This window comes from Rhinoraja longicauda, chromosome 5 (assembly GCF_053455715.1).
Source record: "Rhinoraja longicauda isolate Sanriku21f chromosome 5, sRhiLon1.1, whole genome shotgun sequence".
NCBI lineage: Eukaryota > Metazoa > Chordata > Chondrichthyes > Rajiformes > Arhynchobatidae > Rhinoraja > Rhinoraja longicauda.
In genome coordinates, this window is record NC_135957.1 from 14,986,311 (window position 1) to 15,011,393 (window position 25,083).

Consider the following 25,083-nt stretch of genomic DNA (forward strand, 5'->3'; position numbering starts at 1 on the left):
GGAAGGCACTCGTTTCCTCTATTAACTTGGTGATTTGGGTCTTAAAGGTGCCATTCATTCTTTCCACCTTTCCGGAACTCTGGGGATGCCAAGGTGTATGCAATTTCCATTCAATTCCTAATGCTTCACATATCATTTTATGTGTTTTGGAGGCAAAATTGATCCCTCTATCCGAGTCTATTGTTTCCACAATCCCATATCTGGGTATAATTTGCTCCAATAATACCTTGGCTACCGACTGTGAGGTGGCAGTTGCTGTAGGGAATGCCTCTACCCATCTAGTGAAATGGTCCACTACCACTAACAGGTATTTCCATCTTTGTAGTCGGGGCAACTCGGTGAAGTCTATCTGTATTCTTTGGAAGGGCCTTATTGCCAATCGTTGTCCTCCTCCTGGGACTGCTGTCATGATTTTCTTGTTGATTTGCTGACATATTACACAACCCCCTATGACTTGTTTAGCCATGGTATACATCCCACGGCAAGCGTAGGTCCTGAGGAGGGTATCACAGAGGGTTTGGGTCCCCCAATGGCTTTGCCCGTGCAGCCTCCCTAATAACTCCCTTATAATTTCTTTGTTCAATAGCTGCTTTCCATCCGGTGTCCACCATTTCCCATTTGGGGTACGCCGGGCTCCCATTTCTCTCATGTGTTCCTGTTCTTTTTCACCAAAGATAGGTATCTTTTCCTCGGGTTCCCTTAAAGGTATCAGTGACATCATTTCTACCGTCTGATCTGTGGCTGCTCTCTTTGCCACCTCATCCGCTGCCCTATTTCCTCGGGCTTCCAGGGTGTTACCCTTCTGATGCCCTGCCACATGTGCTATGGCTACCCGTTCTGGTTTCTGCAAGGCCTCCAGTGTCTGTCCTATCAATTGCTCATGCGCTAATTATTTCCCCCCCGAGCTGTTATCATTCCTCGCTCTTTCCAGATCTTCCCAAAGGTGTGTACTACCCCAAAGGCGTATTTTGAGTCGGTATACACTGTTCCTTCCTTTCCCTCCAATAGTTCCAGAGCTCTCATTAATGCGTATAATTCACAAGATTGGGCTGACCAACTACCAGGCAGCCTGCCGCTTTCAATTTCCTCCATAGTTTCCCCATTCACTATACCGTATCCACTATGTCTTTTTCCATCTATACATCTGGAGGACCCGTCTATAAACCACCGGCTACCCTCAGCCAGAGGTTGTTCTTCCAAGTCTTTACTTTTTGTCTGTAAATCTATTATATCACTACAGCAGTGTTCTGGCTTCCCTGTCTCGTTTTCTCTTTCTTCGGGCGGGTACAGAAACTGAGATGGGTTTAAATTTTTGTCTGTAATCATGGTCAAATCGTCCTTTTCCATCAGGATAGCTTCATATTTTAAAATTCTAGAGTCCGTTAACCATCTGTTGGATTTCTGAGCCAATATTGTTCTCACCGTATCATATCATCATATATATACAGCCGGAAACAGGCCTTTTCGGCCCTCCAAGTCCGTGCCGCCCAGCGATCCCCGTACATTAATACTATCCTACACCCACTAGGGACAATTTTTACATTTACCCAGCCAATTAACCTACATACCTGTACGTCTTTGGAGTGTGGGAGGAAACCGAAGATCTCGGAGAAAACCCACGCAGGTCACGGGGAGAACGTACAAACACCTTACAGTACAGCACCCGTAGTCAGGATCGAACCTGAGTCTCCGGCGCTGCATTCGCTGTAAAGCAGCAACTCTACCGCTGCGCTACCGTGCCGTGCGTATGTGGGGTGGAGACCACCAAAACCCTCCCGAAGGTCAATTTCCTGCTCTCCTCTACTAGGACCGCTGTGGCTGCCACTGCCTTTATACAAGGGGATGTTCAACGAGATCTGGGTGTCCTAGTGCATCAGTCACTGAAAGGAAGCATGCAGGTACAGCAGGCAATGAAGAAAGCCAATGGAATGTTGGCCTTCATAACAAGAGGAGTTGAGTATAGGAGCAAAGAGGTCCTTCTACAGTTGTACCGGGCCCTGGTGAGACAGCACCTGGAGTACTGTGTGCAGTTTTGGTCTCCAAATTTGAGGAAGGATATTCTTGCTATTGAGGGCGTGCAGCGTAGGTTCACTAGGTTAATTCCCGGAATGGCGGGACTGTCGTATGTAGAAAGGCTGGAGCAATTAGGCTGGTATACACTGGAATTTAGAAGGATGAGGGGGGATCTTATTGAAACATATAAGATAATTAGGGGATTGGACACATTAGAGGCAGGAAACATGTTCCCAATGTTGGGGGAGTCCAGAACAAGGGGCCACAGGTTAAGAATAAGGGGTAGGCCATTTAGAACGGAGATGAGGAAGAACTTTTTCAGTCAGAGAGTGGTGAAGGTGTGGAATTCTCTGCCTCAGAAGGCAGTGGAGGCCAGTTCGTTGGATGCTTTCAAGAGAGAGCTGGATAGAGCTCTTAAGGATAGCAGAGTGAGGGGGTATGGGGAGAAGGCAGGAACGGGGTACTGATTGAGAGTGATCAGCCATGATCACATTGAATGGCGGTGCTGGCTCGAAGGGCTGAATGGCCCACTCCTACACCTATTGTCTATTGTCTATTGTCTACAGACAGGCCATCCTCGTGACACTGGGTCCAATATTTTTGATAAAAATGCCACGGGCTGCCGGTTTCCCCCCCCTCCTTTGAGTCAATACCCTGAAGGCTATCCCATTTTCCGCATTTACAAACAGATGTTGGGCAAGGCGTTTCTCAGCCCCTCTAGGTCTCGGGTCGCCCAAGGAATATACTGGGTTTGTCCTGCCTTTTTCAAAAGTAATGGCATCATTCTCCCCCTCAGCTCCTGTCTCTCGTTCACCATCTCCTGTTGTGGTTCTATCTGTATACTTTCCCACCTCATTCTTCTCTGGGCGTACCCCTGGCTTTCCTTTCTTTTCTTTCCATATCTTTTTCCATCTCCCTTATCTCTATCTCTAAGCGCTTTATGGATGCCTCTATTTCCCTTCTACACTCCCTTGTTCTTTCCCCATCACTTTCTAATTCTGCTTCATTCTCACAGTTTTGCCTTCTCTCTGATGCCTGCTGATTACTCGCCTGTGTTTCTGTGTTGCTGTCTCCCTCATACTCCTCATTTGCTGCCTGACGGGTCCCATAAATCTTTCTGTCCCTGAGGTCCCTGAGGTCCTGCAGCCTTTTGATGTCTGCTTCTAGTTCCCGTGCTTCTTGCTTCATCCTTTCCTTTTCTCGCTGCCCCCTTCTCTGTCTATATTCCTTTATGTCTTGCTCATCGTTCCAAGTTGTGACTTCTCCCTCTATCTCCACTATTCCCTTTTACCAAAGGGCACTGCTTTGTTCCGTCCTGGCCGGAATAGGGAGGGGGATACCCAGGGTCCCATAGGCTAGGGTACAGAGTTGATTTTTTCTCCTGAAGCTCCTGACTTTCATGCTGTTTTGGGGGTCTTTCACCCTTGTTTGGGGTGGTATTCTTTTCCTGCTATGCTTTCTTCAGCCTTTCTCCTATTCTAAACAATTTAAGTACGTCTAGTTCTTTTTCCTTTTTCGTTACTCGGGTTTCTGATTTATCCTTAGGCTTATAGTTCTTAATTAACACTCCCATTTCATCACACATGTTTATATCAAAATATAAATATATCAAAATTTATATCATATTTATATCATTCCGTGGGCCATTTCCATTTCTCAGAGTGTTTTTTTAATATCCTCTTTGGATACGGGGAACTTCCTACTTAGTAGTTCAACTGCAGTTATTTTAATAATAATAATAATAATAATAATAATAATGCATTACATTTATATAGCGCTTTTCAAACACTCAAAGACGCTTTACAGGGATTTCTAGAACATAGAGAAGTGAATAAATAGATAAATAAGTAAACGAACAGAGAAAGGAGACAGAAGGTGAGGTGACCTTCAGTGGTTGAAGGCAATGCTGAAGAGTATTGTATTATTCATTGTATTCGTCTTATGTTATGTTAGTGCACTTGGTCAGTCAGTTTAAGTGCAGTCCTTGTTCTCACTCCGTTCCGTCTCTATAGTCACTATGCTACCTATTACGCTATTTTTATCTTCTATAGTTCTACTATATTCCTTTAATATTTATTCCGAGGCATCGGCAAGCCTGTGATTCCTGCGATTCTTTCAGGATTTATTCTTCGCTTTCCCCTTACAAGCATAACAACTTTCCTCCAGATTAGGGGAAGCTTTTGAATTAACAAACACATTTAATGCCTGCCGTACTCAATCCTCATCGGAGCCCAGTCGTGGCCACCAGACTGAACTCCCTTTGATCGGGTATTTCTGCCACTCAAAATAACAGAATTGAATCATTTTTGTCTTCTCCAATCCCTGGGTTTTCCCTGCCCCCAATGGCTCAGCATTCGCCCCAACGGACTATCAGGCGGAATGCGGGCGTTGGGCTTACCGCCCTTCCCCTCCCTTTTGGGCTTTCCGTTTTCACTGCCCATCCTCCCGATCGGAATTCCCCTCCGATCTTTTATCCTCCCGATCGGAATTCCCCTCCGATCTTAGCTGAATAGTCAGTTTTCTTACCCGGGTCCTGTGCACAAGAATCACTCGATTTAGCTCCTCGCGATTTCCTGCTACTCCCACTTGTTTCTCGAGTCTCTGGTCCAGGTATCACTCGCTCAAACCGCTGATGGCAAGCAAGGAGTCTGAGACCGCTGAACTCAGCGGGGTGCACCGTCCCTTCTTCCGTATACTCCCGTCAGCCGGCCGTAGTGACGATCCCGGACGAGCCCCCAAGCTTGTGAGATGCAAATGTGAGTGCTCACAATCACGATGCTCGAGACAATCTAGAGAAACAAGTATAGTTTATTTGCAAGTCTGCAGAGTTGGGTGCCTCCCCTCTCGAGACACACCGAGGTCGTGAAAATCCCTTCTTTTTATTCACTTCAATTTACAATTGTCAAACCTTTAATTCCTCCCCTTCGGGCTCCTTCCAATCGGAGCACTGAGGTGCACAATCTACCGTCACCGCCCCTGTTGCCTCCCACATCATACATCGCATGCGCATTTAAATGAGACATCTTGTCATGCTGGGCGTTTTTGTAATATTCATTTATCTCATTAGGCAAGCGCAGTACAGAGTAGTTCATACTCTTCCTCTCCCCTAGTTCTCTGATTATTTTGCCTTTCCTCCTAGTTCTCTGATTATGTTCTAACACTTGTCCTTGGACTGTCACCATTTGTTCTTGCGTTTTTTTTTTTCTAGCCGAGCACGGTCGGGTCAGTTATTTCTCAGGGTCCCTTTTTTTTCAAGCCGAGCACGGTCGGGTCAGCTATTTCTCAGGGTCCTTAGTCTAAATCAATTATCCCTTTTTACCCCTCTCTCACACCCTCTATGACTACCTCTCATGATATCACAATATATATATATATATATTTATACAAGATCTGAGTTTAGTATATGTACTTTTGAGATTTGCTGAGATTTGGTTGTAGACATGTGGACCTACAGCCAAAACGGTCAACGATAGCGCCACAATTTTAGCACCACCTTAATTACCATTGTATTGACGACATTGTATAGACCATTTGTCTTATATTTTTTAAGTTACAGAGATTTTAAAGTTTAAAAATGACCTTTCTAACCGACTTCTTAAAGGTACTCAGCATATAATGATGTCACAATGGGGCACGTATGACTTTAATTGTGCTTCCCTCCTCACTCGCCCAAACAAGATGGCCGCTGGCAGCAGGGCCGCCCGGGGTCAGTGGCCCCCTCTCCCCTTTCCTCTCCCCCCTCGCCCGCACCCGGGGGGGACTCCGAGCAGGAGGGAGATGGTCGTCCACCCCGTCCACTAATCATTCCCTTCCGTCTCCTTGAGCGCCCGCTTGAACCGACGGCGTCCTCGAGTCCCCACTCCAGCCCGGGCCCAGCACCCCGCACCATCACCGGAATACAACCGCCGGCGCCAGCTTGTTCTCCTCGTCCTTCAGCGGCTGCTTCCACCGACGGCCTCGTCGCGACTGCACAAAAATGGTGGCCGCTGTGGGGAGTGGGGTTTGGGGCAGGGGAGGGCAAGTGGGGGGATGGAGTGGGTCAGTGGGGGGAGGAGGGGGGATAAGGGAGATTGAGTGGGGGGGTTGAGGGTGCCACACCAATACAGGAGAGTCTTTGGGTCCAGGACTCGCTCTGGCTGCAGCGCTGGCACCATGGGGCCCAGGTCAGTGGCACCCTCTCCCTTTCCCTGTCCCCCCTCTCCAAGGAATGGGCCCAACGGGTCCACTTGGCCTAGTTTATTTATAAAAAGCTCCGCAGGAATACTTAACTATATTTAAATCAAGGTCCAAAAATGCAATAGGGATTCAACATCATATAAACAAAAATCAAATTAATCCCTGCCAAGTCCCTACCAAGACTTAATAAGGTTAGACTGAAGCACTCTTTTGTGCACCAGTCAATCCTGAAACTAAACATAGAACTTAATTCCAGATCAAATGTACGTTGAAAGGTCTTGAATGTGTCGTCATTTGTGATTGTAATGTTATGGTGAATGTATGTATTCTCGTTTCTTGTTTAACATTCTTTGTCTTTGTTGATGTTGCAAGTGGAGCTGCTGAGATGCAAGAACAATTTTAGACTTGATCTGACAATAAAGTATTTTTGTAATCGTAATCATATTCACTGGTATTGAAAGCATCCTCAAAATTCATTGTTAAAAACAACCAAACTGCCATTGGCTAAGGCTCAGAAAAAGGATCAACAGCCCAGATGATCTGCAATGCTAGTGTTCTGAGTGCCTAAGTTGGGTGAGCAGCTCTATTAGTTTGTCAAGCAAGTCCAATAAAGTCATACTCAAATTAAACCTTTCAGCCCTAGACTCCTCCATCACATTCCTTGGGTACATTCCCAAGAGAGGTGACAGTACAGTGCAGTAATGAAGGAGTAGCCATGCATGTCATCAACATTGGCTCCAGATTTCAACCAATTTCTCAACACAGTGGGCGCAGCGGTAGAGTTGCTGCCTTACAGTGCTTGCAGCACCGGAGCCCTGGGTTCGATCCCGACTACGGGTGCAATCTGTACTGAGTTTTACGTTCTCCCCATGACCTTTTCTCCAAGATGGGTTTTCTCCAAGATCTTCGGTTTCACATCCAAAGACGTACAGGTTTGTAGGTTAATTGGCTTGGTATGTGTAAATTCTCCCTAGTATGTGTAGGTTAGTGTTAATGTACGGGAATCGCTAGTCGGTGCAGACTCGGTGGGCTGAAGGGCCCTTTTCTGCGCTGTATCTCTAAACTAAACCAAGCCATGACGAGTCCCTTAAGTGTTCTGCAGTTCTGCTCTCATTCACCCTCCCCCCAGATGGAACAAGAATAGAACTCCCCTGGTCCATACCTTTCACCCCACCAGCCTCTGCATCCAACACATCAATCTCTGACATTTATGTCACCTGCAACGTGATCCCACCACTAGTCACATTTTCCTGTCGCCATCCCTTTCCACTTTCCATAGTGACCACTACCTCACATTTTCCTGTCGCTCATCCTTTCCCACCCAAATCATCTCCACTCCAGGACCTTTCCCATGCAATCACAGAAAATGTAACACCTGCCTGACACCTCCTCCCTCACCACCAGCCAGGGACCCCAGCAGCCTTTCCAAGTGAGACAGAGGTTCAAATGCATCTTGACAGTAGCATTTGGTGCAGTAAAGGACATCCTTTACATTGGCAAAACCAAGCAAAGCCTAGGCGACCGTTTCACTGAACACTTGCGCTTGGTCTGACACTGCCTGCTGGATATCCATTTTAACTCCCCTTCCCATATCAACTTTTCTGTCTTGGGTTGCCTCTATTGCCAGATTGAGGTGACACACAAACTGGATGAACATCACCCCATATTCCGCTTGGATAGTTTACAACCCAATTGTATGAACATTGCATTCTCCAATTTTAGGTGAGAACCCCGCTTCCCCCTCCCCCCCCCCCCCTTTTTTTACTTTGCTATGACCTACACCTATCTTGGTGCATGCCGATGTCTCCTGCTATCCATGATCTCACCACCTCCCCCACACCTTCCTTGTAACCTTTCACCTCTATACCTCCCTCTGGCTTTACATCTAATCACTTTTTCATTCCTCTCCTTTATGACACCATTTTGTCTCTTATCTCTTATCCTTTTGTCATCCTTTTGTCTCCTTTTCATCTCTGGTCTTTGTCCACCCATCTACCATTCAAGATGTCCCTCATCAGTATCCACATATCACTTGCCAGGTTTTGTCCCACCGCCCACTTCTTTTCAAGCTTTCTACCCCTGACTGCAATGAGTCTTAGGAAGGTCCTAACTGGAAATGTTACCTATCCATTCCTCTATAGATGCTGCCTGACCCAATTAGTCAGTCCTGCACTTTATATTACACAAGATTCCATAATGGTCAGTTCCTTTCTCTTCTGGATTCCTTGTCCAGTAACTTAACCAATGCACCACCAAATGCATTCCTCACTTTCTCAATTGGGTATGACCCAAATCCTTCCCTTAACCCATTTACATAATTTTCACTTGGGTTCCTCAATGTCAAATGGTGCCTTGAGGCCACTTTCATTTTAACTATGTAATTCAGCTCCATTATAAATATTTGCATTGAAGTTCTGTTAAGGTCTGATGTGAGTGATCTTCAGTCAGCATTATTTTTAATTGGTGTATATACAACCAGTTAATACTATCTACAACACTGTCCATAATTTTACTGGTAAACTGATGGAAAAGTCATTTTCTGGATTAGATATTGGATTCATCATGATTTTTGTGAATGGTACAAACCCCAATAATGTTCAGATTGCCAGGTAAATGTAGTAGGTATAATTATCTTGAAATATGTGGCTGTATCTGGAGCTAAAGTCCACAGCAGTATGACTGGAATATTCTCCGAGCCTAAGGCTATCAACCATTTCATAAAATTAATCGAATTGACTGAAAATTGGTATCTGACACTGGGAACCCTCAGGAGGAAGCCATGATGAAATCCCTCTCTACTTCTGGTTGAAAATGGTTTCAAATGCTTCCATCTTTTTCTTTGCATTCATTCCAGGTTGGTCTTCATTGAGGATGTGGGTAATCATGGGGACATTTTTTTCCTATTATTTATTGTCATAAATCACAACTGGGTGTGGCAGGATTGCAGAGCCTTAATTTTATCAAAATTATCCAGAAGCCTGGACAAAAATCTTCACCTTGAAGAAGGGTCTCAACCCAAAACGTTGTCTATCCATATCCTCCACAGATGCTGCCTGTTCCACTGAGTTCCTCAAGTACTTTTTTTGCTCAAGTTTCCAGCATCTCATGTCTCCTTAATTTTATCAATTGATTGTTGACTTGTTTGACTCTGTCTTTAACATAATGTTTCCAACTAAGTTCTATTGTAAGATATTATTCCTACCATTGCCATATCTCCCTCAATTAAGTAATTAAATTATTACAATAACACCAAAACTAATTTTTAATTTGTCAAAAAGTACTATGGATAATCTGCATTGTGTTTGGCAGATATTTATTTGTTATCTCATGATGTTATCCTCTGTGTTTGATTCTTCACCATTTGTTTATTTTCATCACTTTATCTAGGCTAGTGGGTGATGTACTGTTGGCTACTGGATTTCTTTCATATAGTGGCCCCTTCAATCAAACTTTCAGAGATATACTCATTAAACTAATCTGGGAAGTAGAGCTTCAGAAAAGGAGGATCCCATATACAGATGGTATAAACATTATAATGTTTCTGGTGGATCAGCCCACGGTGAGAATGTTCAGACTTTGTATTTGCTAACTTTCTGCAACAGTTTTTTGTAAATTTCCATATTATTAATTTCCTTTATCTTAAAACCTGTGTGTGTGTGTGTATATATAGATCTATATATATATATATATATATATATATATATATATATATACATCTATGTAGACACCATTATACCTTCATTTATAGATACTATTTCACTGTTAATAGTTTTGTTTGCTTTTATCAGAAATGTTCATCTTCAGATGCAAGTATAAATTTCAATTTTTATTGTATAAAGTACAATATTTGATTCTTTAAACGTTCATAATCTCTCACAAATTTTAAATTCCTAAAAGTGTCATAATACCTTGCGGATTCAATTTTCTAAATTTTAAATAAATACTGAAGACTCGGGTTTTGGAATCTGATGCCTACATTTGTGCAGTTGAACAATTTATGATGACCATTGAGATGCTCTACATGTTTCAGTGGTTCTGTGCCCTTTTGGGGTTATGGGTTTTGAGTCATATGGGAGGCGCATTCCCAATCTCGTTGTACCCCTGTACAATGACAATAAAGATATATTGTATTGTATTGTATTGTAAAACGTAAAACTTAGGATGGGCCTTGCCTTATACAGAATAGATCAGTGCAATGTGGAGAAAAGTGTCCAAGTGAGGTGTTAAGATTAATATTTCATGCCCTTAATGGCCTGTTTGGTTTAATTCTTCAGATCAGTGAGTGGAACCTGCAGGGATTACCGAGCGATGACTTGTCAGTTCAGAATGGTATTATTGTCACCAAAGCAACCAGATATCCACTTCTCATTGACCCTCAGACACAGGGTAAAACCTGGATTAAAAGAAAGGAGAAAAATACCGATTTACAGGTAAGGATACAGAAACTTGTTCAATAGCCAGGTGTTCAAAAGTTGATAAAGAATAGGCCCTCAGACAATATGTTCTCTTCCTGGTCATTCAGGAATCTGGATTACATCCCCTAACTGAATACCCTGCAATTGAGATTTTCTTGGCATAAATCCTTATGTGTCTGATTACTTGCTAGCACAAGGCTATGATTATAATGCAATAACTATTAAAATTAGAGACTATAGGCTGATACCAAGAAATTATGCAGTCCTAGGCAAATATGGTTCTAAGCATTGATGGGGAAATTTTAAATGAGTATTTGCAATTAAACCCTAGTTAACACAATTTGCTAAAATTATGGTTGCTTCCAGTAAACTGCTGTTTTTCTGAAAGTATCAGGCGGGGACAGATTAATGAACATGGTGGAGCTGATGGACTGAAGTGTGTTTATTGCTATGCAAGGAATATTGAAGAAAAAGCAGATGAACTTAGAACCAGGATTAGTACATGAAACTCTGAGTCAAGGCCATTACAGAGAGTTGGTTGCAAGAGGGACAGGATGGCAGTTTTCAATGTTTCAAATGTGATAGAAAAGACTGTAAAAGAGGGGGAGAGATTGCATTACTAATCAGGGAGAATGTTGCATCTGCACTCAGAAGACATACTCTTAGTTCATCCATTAAACTAATGGGTAGAGCTCAAAAATAAGAAAGGTGCAACCACTCTGATGGGATTGTACTCTAGGCCTCCCAATAGTAACAGTACATAGAAGAACAGCTATATCGGCAGATTATCAAACTAAGTAAAAGCAACAGTATTGTTTTAGCGGGTGATTTTAAGTTCTCTAATATTGATTGGGACTTCCTCAGTGCAATAGACTTGGACAGAACAGAATTTGTTATGTCCATCCAATAAATTTTCTTGAAAGAGTATGTGCATAGTCCAACTGGAGGTGAGTCTATACTGGACCTTGTATTGGTAAATGAGCCTCATCAGGTGACTGGTGTTTCAATTGGAGAGCATTTTGCAACAATTATCACAATTGCTTAAGTTTTAAAATAAGTATGAATAAGATAAGTCTGGACTTTAGGGGAAAGTTCTAAATTGGGGAAGAGAAAATTGCAATATTATTAGGAAAGAGCTAAGGAGAGTAAAATGGGAGCAGATGTCATTGGGTAAGTGCACATCTGACATGTGTTGTTCAGGTTCAGCATGTTCCAATAAGGTGGAGGGAGGATCAAGGATGGCAAGGATAAGGGAACCTTGGATAATGAGAGGTTGTAAATTTGGTCAAAGAGAAAAAGGAAGCAAATTTTGGAAATAAAATCAATTGATTGGATACACCAGTCCACACCATTTTTCTACAGTGGAAATGTCCCACACTAGAGGGCATAGCTATAAGGTGAGAGAAGGATAATGTAATGGTGCTGTGCATGGCAAATCTTTTACACAGAAAGTGGTGGTGGCCTAAAATACATTGTCAGAGGTGGTGGCGGAGGCAGATACAATAGTCGTGTTTAAGAGGCTTTTAGGCACATGGAAGTACAGGAAATCGAGGGATGTGGATCATGGACAAGATGATAAGATTGTTTTAATTTGGCATTGTGATCAGCACAATCATTGTTGGGGCACAGGGCCCATTCCTGTGCTGTACTGTTCTAAGTTTTATGTTATTTGAATATTTTACTTTTTAGTGTTTAATTGGATTTAATTTGTTTTATTTTTCATTCTTACAATGTTTAAAACAATGTTAATCATTTTAAATATCTGTAAAGGCTGGCAGGACTCTTGACTTTATGCTGCCTGAGGCTAGTCACGGCTGACGTCTCAGAGAATATTGGAGTCATACAGACATAAACAGGCCCTTCAGCCCACCATGTCCACGCTGACTGTTTTGTCCATCCATACTAAATCCATTTACCCAGACTAGCACCATATCCTTCCATGCTTTGCCTATTTAAGTGTCTTTCTAACTTGTTCTTAAACATAATAATTGCATCCGACTCCACCACCTCCTCAGGCACCATGTTCTGGATATCAATCACTCTCTGTAAAAATATGGTATCCTTCAGATCCCATGTTAAGCTCCTTCCTCTCACCATAAATCTATGCTGTTTTGTTTTTTGATACCACTACTGTGGAAAAGGATTTTGAATATGTCCCATCTATGCCTCTCAGAGTCTTATATATGAATTCACACCTTCAGCCTCATTCACTCACTGAAAAATAAATCTAGCCTTTCCAATCTCTCCCCCATAATAAAATCCTCCAATTCAAAAAACATCCAGTTGTTCGCTATTACATTCTTCCTTTAGTGTGGTAATCAGAACTGCACACAATATTCTAAGTGCAGTCTAATCAGAGTTTTGTAAAGTTGCAGCGTAACATCCCAACTTTCAGATTCTATACACCGACTGATGACAGGAAACTTTCTTTACCACCCTAATGACTGGTTTGCCACTTTCAATGAACTATGGATATGGACTCGAAGGTCATCAACATTCTTTTCGGCCCTACGCTTGACTGTATATGTTCTACCGCAATTTGACTTTCCAAAATTCATCAGCTTGCACTTGTTGGGATTAAATTCCATCTGCCTACGCTCCATCTACACTGACAGGCAAAGTGAATAACATTGGTTATCTTGTTACAAAGGCACCTGCTATATTTAGGCAACAAGTGAACAATCAGTTCTTGAAGTTAATGTGTTGGATGCAGGAGAAACGGGCAGGAGTAACGGCATAAGCAACTTTGACAAGGGCCAAATTGTTATGGTCAGACGATTGGGTCAGAGCATCTCTGAAACGGCAAGGCTTGTGGGGTGCTCCTGGTCAGCAGTGGTGAGTGTCTACTGAAAGTGATCCGAGGAGGGGCAAACCACAAACTGGCGACAGGGTGTTGGGTGTCCAAAGCTCATCAATGCGCGAGGGCACAAAGGCTATCCCGTCTGGTCCGAACTGACAGAAGATCTACTGTAGCACAAGTCACAGAGGAATGTGTCACAATACACAGTGCATTGCCCCCTGCTGCGTATGGGTCATCAGTTCATAATGTTTTGGCTGATCGGTGTATATCCTGTGTAGCCCTTGATATTTTCTCACTGTTTACAACACCAATTTTCATGTGATCTGCAAATTTGCAAATCATACCTCCTATAGCCAGACTCTCACTCTACCCCACCAGATGCTTCCTGGGTCTGAATGGTCAGTCTGTTCAGCCCCTCTCATATAACATAGGTAAATGCAGATGCGAAGGAACCGCAGGTAGGGCGCAGAACAGAATCCAGCACTATTTGTCTAATATGATCCTGCAATGCAGTTTTAATCTATTTTAAATAGCAGTACACATTTTCAGACCAGATGGGAAGGCAGAGACATCATTATCATTCTATCTACTGAAATTCTAACATCATCAACCATGTCATAGATATCTGTTGTATAAAATTGGAATTATCAAGTTGCTTCTTGCCCTAATCTAGGAATTTGAGCCTGATATTGTTTAATCTTTCTGTAACATGACCCTATGATCCATTCTCGACACAGCTTATCTGTATTGTTTGAGTTCTGAGGACCAATTTATTTTGTTCCACAGGTAACGTCCCTTAATCACAAGTATTTTCGTAATCATCTTGAAGACGCTTTGTCACTGGGACGCCCTCTGTTATTAGAAGATGTGCAAGAAGAGTTGGACCCCGCACTGGATAATGTGTTAGAGAAGAACTTCATCAAAAGTGGGTCCACTTACAAGGTGAACTATTATTGTAGAAATATGTAACTACCTTTAGAAATACCAAATCAGTTTTAATGGTTATTAAGAATATATGTTCCATCATAAAATGTTCAAATTTTGCATTCAAAGCATAGAATGTATCCCTTAATGTAATTTGAGTCGGAAAGTTCAAGGGAGATAATTTTCTTTGGGATGAAGGAAAGAAAATGTTAAAGTTTGAGTCAGTTAAAGTTTGGTGGATTCTACAGTCAGTCATAGAGTCATACAGCGTGGAAACAAGCCCTTCGGTCCAACTTGCCCACACCGGCCAACATGTCCCAGCTACTCTAGACCCACCTCCTTGCATTTGACCCATATCCCTCCAAACCTGTCCTATCCATGTACCTGTCTAACTGATTCTTAAACTTTGGGATAGTCCCTGCCTCAACTACCTCCTCTGGCAGCTTACTCCATACACCCACCACCCTTTGTGTGAAAAAGGTACCCCTCAGCTTCTTTTTCCTTCACCTTAAACCTATGTTCTCTGGTCCTCGATTCACCTACTCTGGGCAAAAGCATCTGTGCATCTACCCAATCTATTCCTCTCATGATTTTATACACCTCTATAAGATCGTGCATGATCTTTCTGATCTCCCTGCCTACTCAACCTCTCCCTGCAGCTCAGACCCTCAAGTCTTGGCAACATCCTCATAAATCTTCTCTGTACCCTTTCCAGCTTGACAACATCTTTGCTATAATATAGTGCCCAGAAATGAACACAATGCTCTAAATGGGGCCTCACCGACAACTTGTATAACTGCAACATGACCTCCCAACTTCGATAATACCCTGACTGATGAAGACCAATGTGCCAAAAGCAATGTGCCACCCTATCTACCTGTGACTCCATCTTCAAGGAACCATGCACCTGCACTCCTAGATCCCTCTGCTTTACAATACTCCCCAGAGCCCTACCATTCAATGTGTAGGTCCTGCCCATGTTAGACTTCCCAAAATGCAACACCTCACATTTCTCTGTATTAAATTCCATCAACCATTCCTCAGCCTGCATGGCTAATTGATCAAGATCCTGCTGCAATATTTTACAACCATCCTCACTATCTGCAAAACCACCCACTCTTGTATCATTTGCAAACTTGCTAATCTTGACATGGATGTTCTCATCCAAATCATTGATATAGATGTTACATCCATTTTACATGCATAAACTGGACAATCCAGAATACAAGATTGAATTCAATTTAATTTGCTTTTTGGATGAATTTCTACTGTTTCTGGACAATATCCCTACTACTGGGCCGTTTTTACAGCATTATGGGCCCCCGGGCAAAGCAGTGTACTGGGGCCCCTACCGTTACTCTCCCCCACCCCCCTTTCCCTACCAGCCCCCCCCTGTCGTGCCGGCGAAAAGCACTTACCGAAAAGCACTTAGCGATGGACTTAGGGTGCTACATTGTTGCGAAAAGCACTTACAGATCTCTGTGAGAAGCACTTAGTGACCGAAAATGTTGCGAAAAAAGCACTTATTGAACCTACATTTTTAAAGTAGTATTTATTTATTGCAAGTCACTTAACATAGACAGATCAGCATGGGGCCCCTATGCTCGTGGGGCCCTGGGCAAGTGCCCATCAGGCCCATGCGTTAAGACGGCCTTGCCCTACTAATCCATGGATTGAAGGTGATCCAGAAGATAAATGCATAAATCCTGTGTAATTTCAAAGAGTAATGGTGGTGTAGTATTATTCTGATTGGAGGTCTGTGACTAGTGATGTTCCACAGGGACCTTTATCGTTTCTAATAGACGACACAAATAACAGTGTTGTGGATAATGAGGAAAGCTGTCAATGGATACAGTAGGATATAGATCAGTTGGACATGTGGGCAGAGAAATGGCAGATGGAGTTTAATTCGGACAAGTGTGAGATGTGGCATTTTGGAAAGTTAGCAACATGTCAGGCTGTCGCAATAGAGAGCAGAACATTGAGGCAATATCCCAGAAGGCATGACTTCTATAATACAATACAACAATACAATACAATATATCTTTATTGTCATTGTACCCAGGGGTACAACGAGATTGGGAATGCGCCTCCCACACGATGCAATAATTTAAGTAATTTAGACAACAGCAACCCAACAAAACAATTGTAACAGTTTTAGACAGGGTAAAGTGCAAGTTGATCTATGTGTTGTGACCATCCGGCTCAGCAGGACCGGTTCATAGCAGCTATGGCCCTGGGGATGAAGCTGTTCCTGAGTCTGGAGGTGCGGGCGTAGAAGGCCTTGTATCGTCTGCCCGATGGAAGGAGTTCGAACAGACTATTCTAATAGACGACACAAATAACAGTGTTGTGGATAATGAGGAAAGCTGTCTTCTGGCAAAGAAGAAACATGCACAAGGTTTTGTTTCTATTATTACCCCATTTGAGTGGTGGACCACTACAACCTTTCCCTTTCTCAACACTGGCCTCACCCTTTTCACAGATATTCCTGCTGTCCTATCCATTCACTCTCCCCACCATCACTGCAACTTAAAACTAGCTTGTTTATCCTCTCTCCCTGAAGAGTCTATGACCTGAAATTGTAAATGGTTAGAGTCATAATGCCGTAAAGCATGGAGACAGGCCTTGTCCATGTCAACCAAGATGCCCATCTAAGCTAGTCCCATTTGCCTGCATTTGCACCATACCCCTCTAAACATTACCTATCCATATACCTGCCCAAATGTCTTTTAAATGCTGCTATAGTTCATGCCTTAACTACCTCCTCTGGTAACTAGTTCCATTTACCCACCAAACTCTGAGTGAAAAGTTGCCCTTCAGGTTCCTATTACATTTTGCCTTTCTCACCTTAAACCCATGTCCTCTGATTATTGATTCCCCCATCTGGGTAAAAGACTCGGCGCATTCACCCTATCCTTTCATGATATTATACCTCCCTATAAGATCACCAATCAACCTCCTATGCTGCATGGAATAAAGTCCTAGCCTGCGCAGCCTTTCCCTACTGCTCATGCTCTCTAGTCCTGGTAACATCTTTGTAAATCTCTCTGCACTCTTTTCAGCTTAAAGATTTTCTTCCTATATCAGAATGACCAAAATTGAACACAATACCCCAAAAGTGGCCTCATCAATGTCTTTTACAACAGTAACATAGCACTCCAACTTCTATTCTCAGTATAAACACAAAAAGCTGGAGTAACTCAGCGGGACAGGCAGCATCTCTGTAGAGAAGGAATGGGTTACGTTTCGAGTCGAGACCCTTGTTCAGACTAACTCAGTACCCTGACTGATCAAGAACAATGTACCAAAAGCCTTATTTACTTCCTATCTACCTATGATACCACTTTCAGGAAACTGTGTACCTACTCCTAGATCCCTCTGCTCTATAACACTCGCCAAGGTCTTACCATTCACTGTAAAGATCCTATCCTTCTTTGACTTCCCAAATGCACCACCTCGCACTTATCTGCATTAAACTCCATTACCCATTCCTCAACCCTCTTGCCCAGCTGGTCTAGATCCTTTTATAATTTTTAGTAACTATCTTCATTATCATTGAATCCACCTATTTTAGTGTCAACTGCAAACTTACTAAACGTGCCTTGTACATATTCATCTAAATCATTGATATAAATGACAAACAACAGAGAGCCCAGCACCAATTCCTGAAAAGCACCAGTAATCACAAGCCTTCAATCCAAAGCATAACTTTCCACCACCATCTTCTACTTCTTTCCATGGAGCCAGTTCTGTATCCAGTTTGCTAGCTCTCCTTGGAACTCGTATGATATAATCTTCCAGGAGAAACTTTATCAAAAGCCTCGCTGAAGTCCATATGAACAGCATCTGTGGCTTAGCCCTTGGCATTCTTCTTCGGTACTTCAAATACCTCAATCAAATTTGTAAGACACAATCTCCCACGTGCAAAACCATGCTGACTATCCCAAATCAGCATCTGTCTATGTAAATGCATATATATCTTATCCCTCCGTCCTCTCCAGTAACTTATTTACCACAGATAGTAGGCTCAAGGCTCTATACCTCCCTGGCTTTTCTTTGCAGCCCTTCTTAAGTAGAAACACAACATTAGAGACCCTTTAGTCAGCTGGCAGCTCACCAATGTCTAAGGATGATTCATATATCTCAGCCAGGGCTCCTGCAATTTCTTTGCTAGCTTCCCACAGTATCCTCAGATATATCTGATCATGGTTTATCTACCTTCATATGCCTTAGGACATCCAGTACCTCCTCGATCGTAATATGGATTGTCCTCAAGACATCTTCATCAACAGTCCCAAGTTCCCTAACCTTCATGTCTTTCTCCTCAGTAAAAGCAGAGGAAAAATATTAATTGAGGACTTTTTCCATGGCCTGACTTACTTCCTGCATTTTCTTTTCTCATCTGCGTTTTTTTTTTCATGGTTTAAAACATTTTTAATGCTTGTTTCTCTGCAGGTGAAAGTGGGGGATAAAGAAACAGACATAATGCCTGGATTTATGTTCTACATAACCACAAAACTTCCAAACCCCGCCTACACACCAGAAATTAGTGCCAAGACATCCATCATTGACTTCACTGTAACCATTAAGGGTCTTGAGAATCAGCTGCTTGGCCGCGTGATCCTTACTGAGAAACAGGTAAACTCAAAACACCTCTGAGCCAAGAACAACAAATGCATAGTTGGCTGATATGGTCTGAGTTTGTGAAATCTGGAATAATACAGTCAAGTTGCCAATACTGTTTGCAACACCCTGACTATATGAGAAACTGTTATCCTAAACCCATGTTATTGTATAGTTTGTAAAGTAAATCGAGAAGCCCTGGAATTGGAGAAGAGAAAGATCACAGCGTGGAAGAAAGCATTTCAGCTCATCAAGCCAATCTGGGTTTTCTACAAGAACCGTGCAACTAACTCCATTCTTATGCTTTTTCCATGTAACAATGCAATTCTTTTCATTTAAATACTGCTCCAATTCCCTTGACAAACTCACAGTTACATTGAAGAAGAATATGATTACAAGTAACAGGTACTCTGAACTAGAACATAGTTAAAACCCACAAATATGGTTTAAATACAGGCTATTCTATAAGATGCTTTTTTCCTCATGGGAGTGAATTGTAGAATAAAATTGATCGTTGAGCACATTTGTCATTTTGAAGTTGCACATTACAGACGGCTCATGATGGATTTTTTTGATGTATAGGGATTTTCTGATCAGTCGTGTGGGTGTAACATGCACACACAGAACGTACTCTAAGAGCACAGGGATAACATCAATCCTCATGTGACACACTATTAACTCTCCTCTGTGATTGAGTTACATGCACATAATGAATCAAGTATGCTGGTAGAAACAAGCACCAGACTTATTGCTCTTTAAAGATTTCCAATGACTTCTATCACTGTTAGAATGTTCATTGGAGCCTAGCTTGTTCAAGTCAGCACAAAGGAATTTGGATCTTCAAGATGTTTTGAATGCTCTGAACATTTAAAACTAAAAGTGAGATGTTACTGGTCTCGGGGCCTTATATTGCACCCAGTGTTCTCAACTGTTCCTTTCTATTACATGGATTGAATTGAATTGGCTAAATGCTGACTTCTGTGCTAATAGTGACCTCAGGAGTAGCTATGATAAGTTATCTGTTTGCCACTTCTGGCTGAAGATAGATCCAAATGTTTTGAAATAAATGTTCTAAACACATCTATTTTATCTATGTTTGTTCCACTGGAAAAAAGACACAAGGTGCTGGAATAACTCCACGGGTCGGGCAGTATTTTGTGTAAAAAATTATATCTGTGTGTCTTGTGCTTTTTAATGTCTACTGCCGGACCCTGACGTGAGAGGACGCTGGCGTTGTGTATTCGCCGCTTTTCTGTCAGGATAGTTTGTCTGTTTGTTTCTATGTTAATTGTTTTTGTAAAGCGCTTTGAGCATGCGATAAGGCGCTATATAAAATAAATGAATTATTATTATTATTATTAGTATTAGCCCACTGATTTACTCTAAAACTTTGTGTGTATTTTGGTAAACCAGCATGTGTAGTTCCTTATTTAGTTTTTCCACTGAATTTCTCTATCAACTCTTTTATTGTGACATTTGTAAGTTTACTTGTTTACTAAAGATGGGTTATTGACAAATTATTGACTTGATGTTAATACCTTGGTACATCTGCCACTCCCTCTGCTGCCACAGGAAGATATTGCGTTGTTCCCTAATCATCACCTTTACTTGAATTACTTTTTCACTATCTAAAGATTTATTGAAGACTTTTGAGTTACTTTCCAGTTAATTCCTAATCCGTTCTTATACATTTTGTTTTCCGTTTTATTTTGTTATTCAGTTCTCGGCAGTTTTTTTACAAAGGAAATAGTTAATGAACTAAGTTTCTAAAGAAGAGCTCGCCATGTTGTCCCAAGAATATTGTTCTTGTTCTTCTTTCCTACCTGATCATATTCACTCTGACATTGCTTCTTAAAGATGTTTCTTTGTTTTGCCCACTCGATGAAGTAGACTAACTGTTTCTAAACACCTGAAATTTCTGATAATTGTAGGAACTGGAAGCAGAGCGCGTGCAACTGATAGAGGAAGTCACTGCCAATAAACGTAAAATGAAGGAATTGGAGAATAACCTACTATTTAAGCTCAGCACCACCAAGGGTAATTATTTGCAAAATATTTCATTTTTTCTTCATCTATGCGGGCTCTTTGCAGCTGATATTGCACTGATAAAAGTGGTGATTATGACAAATAAAATGTAAACCTTAAGATCTTAACTGTTGGTTTTTTTGGCAAAGAAAAGGTACCTTTGAAGAATGTAATTGCTAAAATGGTTACTATTGTTCTAAAAGTTAATCTAAGTAATTGATTTTTGTAAAACATCTCTGAAGGGAAAAGATCAAGTTAGCATGAATGCACAAGCTTCATCATAGAAACACAGAAACAAAGAAAATAGGTGCAAGAGTAGGCCATTCGGCTCTTTGAGCCAGCCGATATGATCATGGCTGATCATCCAAAATCAGTACCCTGTTCCTGCTTTTTCCCCATATCCCTTGATTTCATAAGCCCTGATAGCTAAATCTAACTCTTTCTTGAAAACATCCAGTGAATTGGCCTCCACTGCCTTCTGTGGCAGAGAATTCTACAGATTCACAACTCTCTCAGGGTGAAAACGTTTTTCCACATCTCAGTCCTAAATGGCCTACCCCTTACTCTTAAACTGTGACCCCTGGTGAACAAAGAGGAAGATGGTTGAACTTTATTACCTTCCATCACAGTGAGGAATGTGGAGTCCGTTGTGGTGGATGTTTATGTTAAATTTTATTTTATGTGGCTGTGTGTCTGGTTGCTTTTTACTTAGTATGCTGTATGGTAACTCAAATTTCACTGTACCTTAATTGGTAACACGTGACAACTAAATTGAATCTTGAATCTTGGTTCTGGACTCCCCCAACACGAGAACATTTTTCCTGCATCTAGTCTGTCCAATAAGAATTTTATATATTTCTATAAGATCCCCTCTCATCCTTCTGAATTCCAGTGAATACAAGCCCAGTCGACCTGTTCTTTCCTCATATGTCAGTCCTGCCATCCCAGGACTTAACCTGGTGAACCTACGCTGCACTCCCTCAATAGCAAGAATGTCCTTCCTCAAATTAGGAGACCAAAACTGCACACAATACTCAAGGTGCGGTCTCACCAGGGCTATGTGCAACTGCAGTTGGACCTCCTTGCTCCTAAACTCAAATCCTCTCACAATGGAGGCTAATATGCCATTAACTTTCTTCACTGCCTGCTCTACCTGCATGCTTACTTTCAGTGACTGATGTACAGGACACCCAGGTCTTGTTGAACCTCCCCTTTTCCTAATCTGACACCATTCAGATAATAATCTGCCTTCCTGTTCTTGCCACCAAAGTGGATAACCTCACATTTATTCACATTATACTGCATCTGCCCACTCACCCAACCTATCCAAGTCACCCTGCAGCCTCATAGCATCCTTCTCGCACCTTACTCTGCCACCCAGCTTTGTGTCATTTGCAGATTTGGAGATGTTACATTTAATTCCCTCCTCTAAATCGTTAATATATATTGTAAATAACTGGGTTCCAGCACCGAGCCTTGTGGCACCCCACTGCCTGCCAATCTGGAAAGGACCCGTTAATTCCTATTCTTTTCTTTCTGTCTGCCAACCAGTTCTCTACCCCCAATACTGTGTGCTCACTAATTTTGCACACTAATCTATTGTGTGGGACCCTGTCAAAGGCTTTTTGAAAGTCCAGATACACCACATCCACTAGCTCTCCCTTATCCATTCTACATGTTACATCTTCAAAAAATTCCAGATTAGTCAAGCATGATTTCCCCTTCATAAATCCATGCTTCATAAATCCATCCATCCATCCCTTCAGTTCCTCCCTCTCACTAGATCCTCGGTTCCCTAGTATTTCATGGATCTGATGGGTCAAATGGCATTTTTATGTGCTCTGAAAACTTTGTACTTTATGATTATAATGTATAGAATAAATCCTTGATCAGCTCTCTGGACTTTTATGCAGGTTCACTCGTGGATGATGAGTCTCTGATTGGTGTCCTGCGGATAACAAAGACGACAGCAACTGAAGTCAGTGAGAAGCTGCATGTGGCAGCAGAGACAGAGATAAAGATTAATACTGCACAAGAAGAATATCGGCCAGCAGCCACTCGTGGGAGCATCCTGTATTTCCTCATCACAGAAATGAGCATGGTCAACATGATGTACCAGACCTCACTGGCACAGTTTCTCAGATTATTTGACCAGTCCATGTCCAGGTTCTTATTAATATTTGATGCAATGTTGACAGTTGCTTTATATTAATCATTGATATAAATGTCAGAAAGCAGGAAATTACAGAAGGAAATGTAATTAATCCTTCATTTTTATGATTGTGGATCCAGTAACATGAACAAAATGAAACATAATAGCTTGAAGCACATCGCAGATTACATTTGGTTAGAACAGTGGGAGAAAGGATATCTATACTTCTTACAAAGATTTCTATGCTTCTTAGCATTCTTGTGAGATAAACAATACTCTGTTTTAGCATTATCATATCATCATATCATATATATACATCCGGAAACAGGCCTTTTCGGCCCACCAAGTCCGTGCCGCCCAGCGATCCCCGCACATTAACACTATCCTACACCCACTAGAGACAATTTTTACATTTACCCAGCTAATTAACCTACATACCTGTACGTCTTTGGAGTGTGGGAGGAAACCGAAGATCTCGGAGAAAACCCACGCAGGTCACGGGGAGAACGTACAAACTCCTTACAGTGAAGCACCCGTAGTCAGGATCGAACCTGAGTCTCCGGCGCTGCATTCGTTGTAAAGCAGCAACTCTACCGCTGCGCTACCGTGCCGCCTGTGGAGACACAATCAAAATGTTATTATCTATGTCAGAAACCATCTCTGCACCACATCACAACTAAGTCCCTGAATTTGACCAGGAATCATATCTATGCAACATGTCATAAGAAATTGGCATAAGCGATGGGAAGGGTCACTGGAGCTGTGAGACAGGGGCACCATCTTGCCTGCTTCACAGCTCTTGTGACCCAAGTTCAATTCTGACTGCTGGTGCTGTGTGTATGGCATTTGTTCATTCTCACGGTAGCGCAGCGGTAGAGTTGCTGCTTTACAGCGAATGCAGCGCCGGAGACTCAGGTTCGATCCTGACTACGGGTGCTGCACTGTAAGGAGTTTGTACGTTCTCCCCGTGACCTGCGTGGGTTTTCTCCGAGATCTTCGGTTTCCTCCCACACTACAAAGAAGTACAGGTATGTAGGTTAACTGGCTGGGTAAATGTAAAAATTGTCCCTAGTGGGTGTAGGATAGTGTTAATGTACGGGGATCGCTGGGCGGCACGGACTTGGTGGGCCGAAAAGGCCTGTTTCCGGCTGTATATATATGATATGATATGATATGATAAGGGATCGCATCTGGGTGTCCCTTGGGTCCTCTGATTTCCTACCAGTTGGTTGTTGGATACCCAAGTTTGCAATTATTGTAGAGTCCAGCTTTTTATTTCTTCTTCTTCCAGTAAGAAAATGCACTATAAGTTCAAAATAAAACTCGTCAAAATTTACTTACCATACTATGATTTCTTATTTTTTTCTTTTATCTTTTTCATGTAGATCTAAGAAATCTCCAGTTGCTTCAAAGAGAATCATCAATATAATTGAGTATCTGACTTTTGAAGTGTTTAAGTATTCAGTACAAGGTCTTTATGAAAATCATAAGTTCCTTTTTACTTTACTGCTGCCTCTAAAGATTAATCTTGAGCGGGGATACATCAAATACACTGAATTTCAGACCCTAATAAAAGGTATACCACTTTTTCATTAGAACTTCAACTAGAAAATAATTTTTCGATATATTGATTAATTCTATGTGCTTAAAATAATGTACCAGTTGAAAATTTTGATCTTTTCATAATCAGCCTACTTTGTTTAAAATATGTACCAAAGTAGAAATTTTGGACGAGGCATTTACCCAATGCTGAACTATTGCTGATCTTCATACTTCACTCCTCCCCCTCCCCCCACATCCCACCTCTCCATCTGCCACATCCTCTGTTTTCTCCCTGTTCAGCATATGTTTTTAATTTGACATGTATCACTCATAGCCGATAACATAACATGAGGGCTGTGCTCAACAGAGGTTTTCCTGAATTTGAATAATACCATCATGTGCTATAACAG

General features: G+C 42.0%; 1 protein-coding gene across 1 annotated transcript in view; it reads left to right on the forward strand.

Moving 5' to 3' along the window:
• The window catches only part of LOC144593844 (dynein axonemal heavy chain 8-like), a 624,642-nt gene that overhangs the window by 539,614 nt on the left and 59,945 nt on the right, over positions 1–25,083 (forward strand). Inside the window, exons 73-79 of the mRNA XM_078399962.1 lie at positions 9,577–9,748; positions 10,464–10,619; positions 14,191–14,346; positions 18,787–18,969; positions 20,886–20,991; positions 22,893–23,145; positions 24,517–24,707. Coding sequence (XP_078256088.1) covers positions 9,577–9,748; positions 10,464–10,619; positions 14,191–14,346; positions 18,787–18,969; positions 20,886–20,991; positions 22,893–23,145; positions 24,517–24,707 — 1,217 coding nt within the window. The remainder of the gene's footprint in view (positions 1–9,576; positions 9,749–10,463; positions 10,620–14,190; positions 14,347–18,786; positions 18,970–20,885; positions 20,992–22,892; positions 23,146–24,516; positions 24,708–25,083) is intronic.